This window comes from Delphinus delphis, chromosome 6, assembly GCF_949987515.2.
Source record: "Delphinus delphis chromosome 6, mDelDel1.2, whole genome shotgun sequence".
In the NCBI taxonomy this organism is placed as follows: domain Eukaryota; kingdom Metazoa; phylum Chordata; class Mammalia; order Artiodactyla; family Delphinidae; genus Delphinus; species Delphinus delphis.
In genome coordinates this window covers 103236458-103249490 of record NC_082688.1, presented here as the reverse complement: position 1 = coordinate 103249490, position 13033 = coordinate 103236458, and the positions used below count along the sequence as shown (strand labels likewise).

Sequence of the window (13033 nt, the reverse complement as noted above, 5' to 3'; positions counted from 1 at the left end):
TGGAGCAGAAGTGCCAGTTCTAGGGGGCCCTACCCTGGAGCACTGGCTTCTGTGAAGACTGCTTTGGTGGGAGAATCTGGGCCCCAGGGCCCTGTCTGGATTGGCTCATCCGCTGGAAGGTGAGCTCTGAGCCCTCCCCACCCCGCAGTCGGGCAACTGCCGTGAGGGCAGAGGCTCTAAGGTCACCTCGCGGAGAGAGAAGGTCATGTAAACCCCACGTCTCCACGTTTCACCCAGACCATGGAAGGATCCACGTGTACCGTTCTGGTGCCCATGTGTATGCCTCCGCTGTTAACATAAACTGTCTCACACACAGTGAACTCTGGCTTCAATATTATGACAACGGTATTACAGTTTAAACACAAAATTTTGTATTTGTCTCCTTACAGAGCTGTCAGGGATTTAGGGGGTCACCTGAGCCCTGGTTTCTGGTTTTAAAGATGGACCACCCCAAGGTCCAGGGAGCAAAGCAACCTATACAGGCACGCACAGAAGTGTCAGTACACGACACTCCCCTTGCGGCCCAGGTCCCCAGCTGTCTGCATACCCCAGCCGTCCCATGCTTCAAGGCCCAGTAAGGAGGCTCCCTCCTCCATCAAGAATCCTGTCACCCTTACCTCCAGTGCCCCACTCTCCTCCCAGACACCAGTCTTGTGTGTGTGTGTGTGTGTGTGTGTGTGTGTGTGTGTGTGTTCTGTGCCACATCACATGGCTTGCGGGATCTCAGTTCCCCGACCAGGGACTGAACCCAGGCCACAGCAGTGAAAGCCAGAATCCTAACCACTAGGCCACAGGGGAACTCCCCAGACACCTGTCTTACAGCTGTAACTGGCTCAGAACTCCATCACATGCCACACCCCTACTTACTTTGCATCTCCCCCTCCCTCCCCAGCTTGTCTGGAATCCCTCTCAGAAGGGACCACTTTCTCACCCACTTCTATGTCCCCCACAGGCCTCCATCATAACACGTGCTCGGGTACCACTGACGGACAGGAGGTTTCTAGATGTCCACATCCCCTATCGTCTCCTTTTCAATCTTCTCAGCTGAAAACTGGGGGAAATCCGACTGGCAGTCTCACACGGTTGGGTTGGAAAGGCCAGCAGAAAGAAGAACAGGTATTGTGTGGTTCAAGCACAAGTTAACCATCATGATGCTGGCGATGGCTATAAAACCAGGAAGGAACCACATTTTTGTATGTTCTTAACCGTTTCTTGCGCACTGGCGACATCCCCTTACCGGACTCTAAAGCTCAGTTCCCTCAGGATGCGTGCATGTTTTATCCTCTTTGTCTCTTACAGAGGGTTTAACACGCTGTTAACAGATCCCTGGCGATGAACTAAAAAACCACCCCCAGCAGCCAAAGGAGAAGGGGGTGGCTGGCGCCTGGCAGCTCACGGGGCTGACCTAGAGGTGCACCTGCTCAGGGGAAGCACCGCACGCTGGGCCCGGCCTAGAGTCGGTGCCTCTGAATCAGCTGAGAGGCAGGTGACCGTGGAAAGCAGACAGAAGAGAAAGTCCCCAAAGCAGCCTCTCGTGAGACCGCAGGACCCTCCCGAGGAGCCAGAAGCTCCCCGTGTTGGAGCGTTGCCGCTCTGCCAGCCCCTAAAGGAGCCTTCCCAATCTACGGCTGGGGATTCTGAGTTCACAGTGCAACAGCGGCTACAAGAGGAGTCTCCCGGGCCTCAATGTGGAAAAACAGGTGTGATGTTTGTGGTCAAAATAGCAACGAGGACCCCTCTCCTCTGATAGCTTTGGCCTGTTCAGTAAACCCAGGGCGGGCTTGCTTTCTATGTGGGGTTTGCAGGGACCTGGGGATGCAAAGCAGAGGGTGGGAGAGACGGAAGCAAGCCCCAGGGAAGGCTCTGAAATGGAAACAAGTGCGCGGCTCTCACGAGGAGCCCCGGGTATCAGGAAGAGGGGCGTTTGCTCTTCTCAGAGGACAACACCCTCTTCCTCTTCCCAGCTGATCCAGCCCAGCCACCGGATGAGGTGAGAGTCCACTTTCCAATGAAGCCCAGCCCCAGGTGTCACCACCTGGTTGCACAGGCCCGCTGGCTTCCCACTGAGCTTGGGTTCCGGGGTGTGTGTGTGTACACACTGAGGGGTCGGGAGGGCTTGCACTTTCTAGCTCTCTGATGCTAAACTTCACACCCCCCTGATTTCTTTACACGAGACACACTTCACTGCAGGACACCTCCGGGCAGCACCACACACAGGCAGCAGAATGGAATGGGTCCCCTGGATCCAGCCGTGCAATGGACTGAATGGCGCCCCCTGGAGTTGTGAGAAGGAGGCTGTGTTGCGTTGCCCTCACAGGACGCTCTAAAGCTGAAATGTGGGCTGTTACGCAGTGTCTGGCACCTCTGGGTGCTCAGGAAATGCTAGCTCCCAGTGGGGCTTACAAGGAAAAGAAGGGAAAGGTAGCCCTCTGCCCCTCCTGGAGACCTTGCAGCTCCAAGGCCGATCCCAAAACTGTTTCAAGACTGAACGCAGGGCCAGCCACCTCCAAGGAGGATGGGTCTGGGGACCGTCATGCCTGCGCCGCCCTTCCCACTCCCACAGCTTTATCCAGGGAGATGCGGTTAAAATGATCACCGAGGCCAGCCTTGAAGGGGAAACAAAGGCACAGAAAGGAATCTTCGGAGTATCTGTGCAAGTACCCCTCTCACCCAGCAACTCCCTCCACCTGTTTCCAGGAGGAAAAATCCTAATTTTAAGTCACCATCCACTCCCGTGATGAGTTTATCTGCCCCCTCTGCCTGTCTCTTTTCCTGGAAGGACAAAAATCTATTCATTTCCATGAGACCCCCCAGCATCCTCTGCTCAGAGCTGCCGAGTCCTCCAACGCCTGCCCTTGAGCCTTTCCTTCAAGAGCCTGAAAAGCATTCAGAGGCCACAGATTCTAATTTAGAAAAACAGGTTCTCTGTCCCGTAAGATGTGAGCACGCCCTTCTCACTCACAACCCTCGCCACCCAGGACGGTGACTCTCAACGTCGGGGCCAGCAAGAACCCTGCTCTGAGTTTTCCCTCCTCGATTTTGAAAGATTCTGTCTACCACACTCTGCTGATTATGTTATACCCTGTGCAGACTTACCATGGAAAAACTTACGGTCCCCCTTCTGCTTTCTAGACACTTAGAAGAGCTGTTATGGTAAGATTCTGAAGGCCCTGGCTTATGAACCACAAAACCCCAACTGCTGGATGCTAATAAAAAGCTGTTTGTGTCTGTCTACCCAAGAAAGGGCTTGAAGAATTAGAGACAGAAAGAGGAGTCTTTAGGCTAAACAAGCCATGCTGCTTTACCCCACAGCACAGTCTAACCCTTCACTTCGCCCGTGTAGACACTTCTCAGGGGGTGATGTGACTTCTCAGAGGGACCAAAATCAGCACCCGAGAAGCCCAATTCTCAACAGGCAGGAGGTGGGTTCTCTGTGGCTCTGGTGGCGCCCACCCCAGAACAAGGATTCATGCATTCCGTCCAACAGACGCTCACCTCCTCGGGCCGGCTCAGCACATGTCCCTCAGGGCCCGTGATGCCCAGATCCAGGATCCTCTGCTGCTCCTGCAATGTTTAAAGAAAAGCAGACTTTCAGGGAGAGCTGGACCTTAGATGGCTCTGACTGCTGAGACGTGGGTAAAAATTACTCGGGCAAGACCTCAAAATGGCACGCTGGGGCTTCCCTGGTGGCGCAGTGGTTGAGAGTCCGCCTGCCGATGCAGGGGACGCGGGTTCGTGCCCCGGTCTGGGAAGATCCCGCATGCCGCGGAGCGGCTGGGCCCGTGAGCCACGGCCACTGGGCCTGCGCGTCCGGAGCCTGTGCTCCGCAACGGGAGAGGCCGCAACGGTGAGAGGACCGCGTACCGCAAAAAAAACTGGCACGCTGACCACTTAGCTCTCATCCCAAGACCCCACGAAGAGAGGGCACGGTACCCTGCTTCCACTGCTGCCCGAGCTATGACAGATCAGTTACAGCCTCCCAAATATGTGCAGCTGTCCCCTGGGATGCCGAAAGCCAATGTGTCCCCAGCCCTGGGCTACAGTGTAAGATATCTATACGTGGACATCCACAGGCAGCCGCGTCACAGCGCTGAGAGGAAGGACTTCTCTGTGGAAAGGCTACAGGTCCTACAGAAGATGCCGAGCGGCACGTGCGTCCCCAACATTCACGCTGTCAGTGAGGCTGTTTGTACAGTCCTACTGGGTCACTCCGCTTTTCCCCACCGGAGCTGAGCTACGGAAGCTGCTCCACTCTCGAGCCTGCCTCTCACCCTGTGGGTCACGTCGAGGTGAGGAAGAGAAAGCACATACCTCTGCGATGATGTCGCCGTTTTCCGCGTGGACTTGAGCAATCGCTCCAATGTCCCGGATCACACTCAGGACTTCATAGATCTGAGAGAGGGAGGGGGTGGGATCAGAGACAGGGACCTCTGTCTTCCTGGTCACAAGTACAACACCTCCCTGACAGCCACAGGGACCAGCACAGGGACCCCTCGCCGCTTCTATTAAGGCCGGCTTTTCTGACACTCTCGAGGCCAGTGGTAATTAACAGATAATTAACAGAGGCAGGATAACCTAAAAGGGCTTGAATTAGGAGAAGCTCTCGGGTGACACCTTCTCTGCACCAGGTTTGCTGAAGAGGGTCGGGGAACACCTCTCGGCCACACTGGCCCACGGCAGGTGGCTGATTCCAGAGCTTGGTGGAACACCTGTCCTGGGGGACCAGGGCACTGGGTTCGTACCCTCCCTAAAGGGAGTTACATCCGGGGCTTCACCCACCAGCCATTTCCCGTGAGCACTCACTGGAGGCAGCTTTCAAGACAACAGCAGTGGTCCGAACATACCGAATGCCAGTGAGCGGGCTTTTCTTACCTGGGAATCCGTTAGCTGGAAGCGATCTTTGAAAGCCATGTACACGAGGAAGGAATTTACCCCTAGTGGACAGACAAAACAGAGAGGTGGAGACGTGACAAACAGATAAACCAATAATCTGGAAGAGAATAAGGAAGTAATAATATTGCGCATATGTATGCAGAGAGACAGAAAGAGGGAGAGACAAAGAGAGACAGAGATGGAGACAGGGAGAGAATGATAAAGCGAATGTGGTAAAATGTGAACAACGGGCGAATCTGGCAACAGGGTGCATAAGGATTCTTTATAGTATTTTTACAATTTTCTCTAAAGTTAAAACTGTATCAAAATTTTAAATTGCCCGTATCTGTACACCCATGTTCACAGCAGCATTACTCACAATAGCCAAAAGGTGGAAGCAAAATGTGTCTGTGGATGAATGGATAAACAGAATGTGGTCCAGCCACACAATGGGATATTATCCAGCCTTAAAACGGAAGGGAATTCTGACACAGGCTACACTATGGAGATGAGCCTCGAGGACATTCTGCTAAGGGGAATACGCCAGTCACAAAAGGACAAATACTGTAGGATTCCACCTACAGGCCAAATTCATAGACGCAGAAAGTAGAATGGGGGTTGCCAGGGGCTGGGAGGAGGGCGAAGGGGAAGTTATTGTTTAACGGGTACAGAGTTGCATTTTGGAACGATGAGAAAAGGTCTGCAGATGGATGGTGGTGATGGGCACAACAATGTGAATGTCCTTCATGTCACTGAACTGCACACTTAAAAATGATGAAGATGGTAAAGTGTACGCTATGTTGTATTTTACCACAATTAAACGTGAAAAGTTAAAAATAAAAGTTGTTCCTAACGGTTGTGACTTTAACAAGAAGATGAATTAGAAGATCCTGCAGATGAAGAGCTATAATAAATGTCGTTTCTCTGGTAAACCGATTGCCTTTCAGGCCGATTTTTAAGAAACGTTTTTTTAACAAGAAAAGGGCTGTGAGTGTGACAAGCAGATGTCACAGTTCTCACCCTGGCATTTTAGGGTTCTTGCTGCCAGAGGCACCAGACCAAACATCCCTGCTCAACATTCATCACAATGGTAAACAACTGTACTGACAACCTGCTAGGCTTGGAGCTTAATTCAAGTTGTCGGGGATGCTGGAAGCTGCCTTGGTTCAGTGCCTCAGGACATCCCCGCCCTTGTCCCCTGCTAGGCAACAGTTGCTATGGGAACCCTCCAGGCTGATGGGGAGTAAATTTATTACAAGTATTGAATCCATTTGAGTGTCGGTACTCTCAAAAGTGGGAAAGGTCAAGGGTTACCTAGTTGCTGTCACATAGGATTCATTCATGCTGCAATGAATCTTAAGGTATCTAACCCAATAGCCTCATGTGAGATTTTTTTTCCTAATTGAGACTCATAAAATTTAAGTGATTTGCCCAAGGTCATACTAGCTAGCTTCTGGAAAAGCAGACAGATAAACCCAAGACTCCAGATTTTTATTCTAGGCTTTTCCTACCAAATCTATGGATAGCTACCAGATCCATGCCTAGATTTTACTCATAGCTCATGGCATTTCTGAGCTTAGCAGTCCCAGAACCCTAAAGCGTAGATACTTCCTGGACGATTAGGATCCAAAGAGGTCAACATGTTACCCCACGTGACCTCCAGTCTATAGCCAAGGTCAAGGAGGCGCCCAAAGATGATGTGGTCTGGTAACACCACCCAAACCCCCAAGGTTCCTGTGGACATGAAGGTCCCAGAGGCACCTTGAGGTGGTTAAGATTTCCTCCAGCCTCCCTGGGAATCTTTCAGAACCCAGTGCTTAGAATCTTCCCCCCAAGAATAGTCCTACGGACAAAGCCAGAGCCCACAGGTGGTCCCAGAGCCTCATCTCCCTCAAATCTACCCTGATTCTTCTGGGTCTGCAGGAAGAGACTGCTCAAGTCCTGTACTCAGGGTCCCGGGCTCTCTCCTAAGACCGCCCAGAATCCTCCCTGGGATATCCATGTTACCCTTTGAGGGCAAATCACTCTCACAGCCTCAACTCTCCAGCCTGGCTGGCGCACACAGCTCGCTCACACCAGTAAGCTGTGACTAGCTGTCTGGCCACCTGCAATGAGCACGAGCTGCAGCCTAAGCCCTCCCTCCTGGCAGGCACGGGGATGCAGAAGGCATCGATCAGCACTCTTCCCAGAAGCTCTCCTTCAGGGCTCAGCCAGCTCGTGGGCTGAGAAGGAAATATCCCCAGAAGGCGCCGGGGCAGCACAACCTACCGTGGTCCTTCACCAGGGTCTCCATCTCCTCCTGGATGCCCTTGTGCCACTCGGTGATGTCCACGTGCAGAGAGTAGTCGCAGCAGGACTTGCTGTCGGCCCATTCCCTCCACTGGTCGAAGGCAGCCAGCAGGCTGGTCCCAGGCTCGGGAACCACATGGTCAACTAGAAAGGAACAGACATGCGTCGTCACCAACAGGAGCTTCAAGGGTTGCGGGCCAGCAGCTGTTTCCCCATTTCGACCCTGAACAAGGGCTTCTTGGGTTCAAAATTGAGATGGTGATCTCTACAACCAGATTCTAAGAATCCACTTAAGCCAGCCGACTACCCAAGAAGGAGAAAGCAGAAACTTGGCACGGCACGACTCCTCCAGTGAAACCACGCACGACCTGCCCTGATCTGATTTCCCAGCTCAAAACCGCTGAAAGCACAGAGCTCGGGCACATTTCAAGGACAATGAGTCCTTACGGACAATGGCAGTGTCAGATGGCTGGCCAGAGCCGGCAAGCCCTTCCTTGTGTTGATAGCTGGCTCGTGAGACGCCCCCTACCAGATGGCAAGGAACTTGAGGATGCTGGACCGGAGCCACGCAGACTGGGCCTTTTAGAAGTTCCCCGGCATATCCACTCTCTCATCACCACTCGGATTTCTGCGGCATAATACCACTTTGTAATTTAAGGGAGATCTTTCATCCTACGAGTTCAAAGCATTTTAAAACTGCGGTTATTGTTATATTATTATTGAGGTAGGCTGATACGGAGGACAGAGGCCTCTGGAGTCGGGCTCCCCTGAGTCTCTTTCTTGCCTCCACCCCCCACCAGCAAGGTGAGACACTTAATCTCCACCACCCTGAGTTTCTGTGCTGGTTTAAAATAGGGATATTACGTACCTCATACATTTGTTATGAGGACTCAATGAGACGGCATGTCAACCTTGTGTCACTCCCCAATTTAAATCCTCCAACGGCTTCCCCTTACTCTTCAGATAAAAATGAAAGTTCCCAACAAGGTCCTCAAGATCTTGGCTTGGCCCCTGCCTACCTCTACAAATCACCCTGGACCACCTACCCCTTGCACTCTGATCTCCAAATACACAGGCCATCTTTCAGCCTCCTCCCTTCTGCCACATGGCCTTTGCACATGTTGTCTCTCCTAGGTCCTGAAGAGCTCTTGCCCAGTTACCATGATTATTATTACTCATCTTCTGCACAGAGACACTGAAATACAAACTGAAATGACGTGTCCAAGGTTGAATCAAACTTACATAACCAAGAAGACGAAACCCAGGACTCTTGATGCCTAAAGCAATGAATCATTCCTCTAAATATTAGATTTTCTACACTCAGGTAAGCAGTTCTCAGCTAAGAAAATGCCAGCCCAGGCAATGCTAGTGAGCTCAGATTTCTGAAGTGGATCAAATCTTGCAGACGCTGCTCAACTGTAATCAGCTGAGCTTGGCTTCATATGCTTGAAAATACAGAGATCTAGGCTGAATTTTCTTTTGACAAAATTTACTTTTTATAAGTAGTAGTATATGTAATTAAATGGGTAAATACATCGCTGGTATTGTAATACATATAACATATAATGTTACCTAACAAAAGCAATGAGCATATACACTTCTAATACGAGTCTGTTCCATCTGTAAAATACTAACATAGAAACTCTGACAAAGTGATTTCAAGTTTTCTTCTTAAATTGTGTCCCCCTGCCCCTGGCAAAAAGAAAAAAAAAAAAGAAAAAGAAAAAAAGGATGAAAACCTGACTTTGTAGCAATCACAGTTTGGGCAGTATCTCCCTAGTCACGCCCCTGGTTTCATCACCTGCCCTCCTCAAAAAAGCCTTTGGTAGCTGTCCACCATCTCTAGAGTGAAATTCTAACTCCTTTTCTTGGTTCCTCCAAAAAGCCTTTGGTAGCTGTCCACCATCTCTAGAGTGAAATTCTAACTCCTTTTCTTGGTCCTGAAGATCGGTCCCTCCTCATCTCTCCAACATAATCTCTGCCACCTACCCCCTGCTCACCACCTTCAGGCCACCCCAGCCTTACTTCACTCTTTGACCTGCCCAACTCCCCGACCTCCAGGCCTTTGCACAAGCAGTGCTCTTTCTTTGGAAATCCATTCACCTTGCTCTTTCCTTGGGCATCTCGTTTTTCTCCCTCTGATTGGGTTAAATGTCACCATCCCAGGGTCGCACCCCCATGTGCAGTAGTTTCTGCATCGTTTCCGTACTTTACTCTCTGATTCTCCCCCTCCCATCCCCTGTCGCTGGGATGTAAACTCCCTCAGAGCAGGGGGTAGGTGCCTAGACATAGGAAGTGCTCAATACCTATTTTCAACAAATGAATGAATGCTCCCTTCCAGCTCCCACGCCACCCTGCAAGATCAGGACATGCCCTCCTGGGAACACAATCAGAATTTTCCTGCTCAACTCCAAGCATAGGTAAGATCATTGGGTGCTATGCTCCTTGAAGTTCAGGGTGTATAAAAATTATCTTGAGAGCTTATTAAAACCCAGGTTCCGGGCTTCCCTGGTGGCACAGTGGTTGAGAGCCCGCCTGCCGATGCAGGGGACACGGGTTCGTGCCCCGGTGCGGGAAGATCCCACATGCCGCAGAGCAGCTGGGCCTGTGAGCCATGGCCGCTGAGCCTGCGCATCCGGAGCCTGTGCTCCGCAACGGGAGAGGCCACAACAGTGAGAGGCCCGCGTACCGCAAAAAAACCCCCAAAAACCCAGGTTCCTTGACATCACCGCCAGACTTTCGGATTCTGTAGGTCTGGGCTGGACCTGAGAACCTGAACTTTTTAATAAGCTCCCTGGGAGCTTCCACTCTGAGCATCAGTAACTGAGGGCAAATCTTTTCCCACTGATTTCTTCTGCCAAACCGCCATTCACTCATGCCCACTTTACCATCAGAGTCCTGTTTACTACACAACAGCATTATCACTGACCAAAAATATCTGGTTCTCTATATATCCAAAAGCAGCTCCTAGAGTTACGAACCCTTGAACACTCAGGACACAGGCAAAGTTGAGGGCTTCAGGGAAAGAAACACATTTCCTCCAAGGGCTAATGACACTCAGAAACGTGTCCACGAAAAGCCTCCACATGTTTTCCCACAGTTCTCTTTAAATAGAAGCTCTCCCGGGAAGAGCTGCTCCAGGGAACAGGGCAGAGCATCATACTCATTTCCGGAGGGAGCAGAGATTCTCCTCTGAGGACAAAGCCTGGAAATGACTTGCATGGAACTCACAGGCCTTTTCCCTGGTGACTTTCCTAAGCCATCTGTCCCTACGAGAGCCTGGCTTCTGCCTGACAGCTGACTTCTCTCCGCTTTTGTAAGACGTGAGGGACAGCTCATCAACCCAGCCTGGCATCGGACCAGGAAAGGATGGCCTTTGGGGTTGGTGAACCCCAAGTTCTGATTCTGACTCCTGCTGCCTCACCCCCCTGCTGTGTATATTCCTTGGGACCCTCCTCTCTTCACACGTAAAACGCGGGCATGAAACAACTACCGTTGAGTGCAGGGCTGTAAGAAGTTCAAGAAAGCGTGTGAAAGCACCTGGCAAAACATCTGGCACACGCCGAGTCTTCATCCCCTCGGGATGAGCCATCGGAAACACCACTGTGGTTTCAGGAGGAGGCCTGTGAACCTGGTTTATGAGACAGCCAAGAAGATGCCCCAGGACGGCGGCCCGAACTGAGGGGTTCCAACCAGCGTCCAGAAGTGCTTGTAGTTAGAAGACACCAGCTCGTTCCAAAGGACTGTTATTACGTCTCTTAAAACTGTCAAAGGACCCTCCTTTTTTTTAACAGCTTGACTGAGCTATAATTCACATACCAGCCGATTCACTCATTTCAACTGTTCAATTTTTAGTCTCGTCAGAGTTACACAGCCATCACCACAATCTAATTGTAGAACATCGCCCAAAAGAGAAACCCCATAGCCGTCAACTGCCCCTCCCCACACCCTCCCGTCTCTGCTACTCCCGGCCCAAAGCAACCGCTAATTTGCTATCCGAGTCTGGATATTTCATATAAAAAGAATCATACAATATGTGGTCTTTTGCGTCTGGCTTCTTTCACTTAGCATAGCGTTTTCAAGGCTCATCCACCGTCGCATGTATCAGCACTTCCTTCCTTTTTATTGCCTTGAGTGGTTTGGGTACCCTGTTGTTACGTTTATTGGATATCGGCAAAGTGTTAACACCACATAAACATGCTGCTCCTGGAAAATTCAAATCTAGGACCTCTCTGGAGTTTGTAGCATTTAAAAGACCCTATTGTTTAAACGTCTTATAGTAACTGTAGATTCACAGGCGGTTGTAAGAAACGATACAGACAGATGCTCAGACCCTCCACCCAGTGACACCCCCCCAGCCAGGGGTGATGTCTTGCTGACCTGAGTACAACATCACACCTAGAAAGTCAGCCCTGACATAATCCAAGACCCCAGATTTTTTTAAAAGCCAGCGGTTAGTGTTTCTGATCAATTTGCATGGGGCCCTTCGTACTCAGAACACAGAGATGGTAGAAAATCACCACCGCAGTCCCGGTTCTGGAATTGAGGTGGAGAACAACATTCCAGGTCTGCTGCGGGGAGAAGCAGGTAAAGCAGGAGAAAGATGCGGGGGCGGTCAGCCTTGCCGGGTCCCCGCTCGGGCCCTCCCCCTGCCTCTCCGAAGCCTCACCCACAGATCCCTGTAGGGGCAGGTCTAGAATCTCCTGCAGTCGGTACACACACCACCAGCGCTCCCTGGGGCCGCTCTTGAAACTATCAGAACTGCCCATCACCAGCCTCCCCTTCCAGAATCAGCACTGCCTCATTCTCCAGGCCCTGCATTTAACTGTGTGTGTGCGCGCGCGCGTTGGCCTCACCCATTTCCATCTTAGATAAATTAATGGACTTGAATTAAAAGCAAACCATCAGGGAGATAACAACACAAACCGCCGCTGAGTTTCGGGGCTGGCGTCTACTCAGCGAAATGCCAGGTGCCCTAGTCAGCAGGGAATGGCTTTTGTTGGTAGAGAGATAAGAGCCTTTGGGGAGCCCAGCCTGACAGTTTCGTTCTGAAAAAAGGCAGAAAGGGAAGAGAAAGCACCTATGCCTGGGGATAGGAGAGGGACACATAGGAGAGGTAATGTTTGAGCTCCTGACCAGTCCTGCCACCTCCTCAGCATGTGACTGTGGGCAAGATATTCAGCCTCCGTGGACTTGAGATTCCTCATCTGTAAAATGGGGTTAATACTAGTACCTAAGCCACAGAATTCTAGTGAGGTGTAAATGAGTCAATATGGGAACTACTCCGAAGAGTGCCTGCTACAGGAACACGCTGAAAAAGACCAGCAGGTAGACAAAGTTACATTCCTTCATAAGGAAAACTCCCACATAAATCCCTTTGTGAAGCATTAAGGCGCCTCTAAAGCACGTGCTTCCAGGGCTAACTACTCGCCTTGCACAAATATACTGCTTCTCCCACAACGCAAGGAAGCATTTTCCTAAGAGCTGGAACTATCTAGAACATTTTTTTGTTATATAAATTTATTTATTTATCATTTACTTTTGGCTGCGTTGGGTCTTCGTTGCTGCGCGCGGGCTTTCTCTAGTGGCGGCAAGAGGGGGCTACTCTTCGTTGCGGTGCGCGGGATTCTCATGGCGGTGGCTTCTCTTGTTGCCGAGCACGGGCTCTAGGCACGCGGGCTTCAGTAGTTGCAGCACGTGGGCTCAGTAGTTGTGGCACATGGGCTTAGTTGCTCCACGGTGTGTGGGATCTTCCCGGACCAGGGCTCGAACCCGTGTCCCCTGCACTGGCAGGCAGACTCCTAACCACTGTGCCACCAGGGAAGCCCCTAGAACAATTTGTGCCTGGTTTTCTCATCTACAAGCCGGCGAT

General features: G+C 51.2%; 1 protein-coding gene across 2 annotated transcripts in view; it reads right to left on the bottom strand.

Annotated features, from left to right (window-relative positions):
- DPYSL2 (dihydropyrimidinase like 2) overlaps nucleotides 1–13033 on the bottom strand; it is a 115767-nt gene that overhangs the window by 24194 nt on the left and 78540 nt on the right. For both annotated transcript variants that reach the window (XM_060015197.1, XM_060015198.1), the window contains exons 4-7: nucleotides 7141–7305; nucleotides 4873–4934; nucleotides 4312–4392; nucleotides 3496–3564 (exon numbers count right to left, since the gene is read on the bottom strand). In XM_060015197.1, the coding sequence (XP_059871180.1) occupies nucleotides 3496–3564; nucleotides 4312–4392; nucleotides 4873–4934; nucleotides 7141–7305 (377 nt within the window). The remainder of the gene's footprint in view (nucleotides 1–3495; nucleotides 3565–4311; nucleotides 4393–4872; nucleotides 4935–7140; nucleotides 7306–13033) is intronic.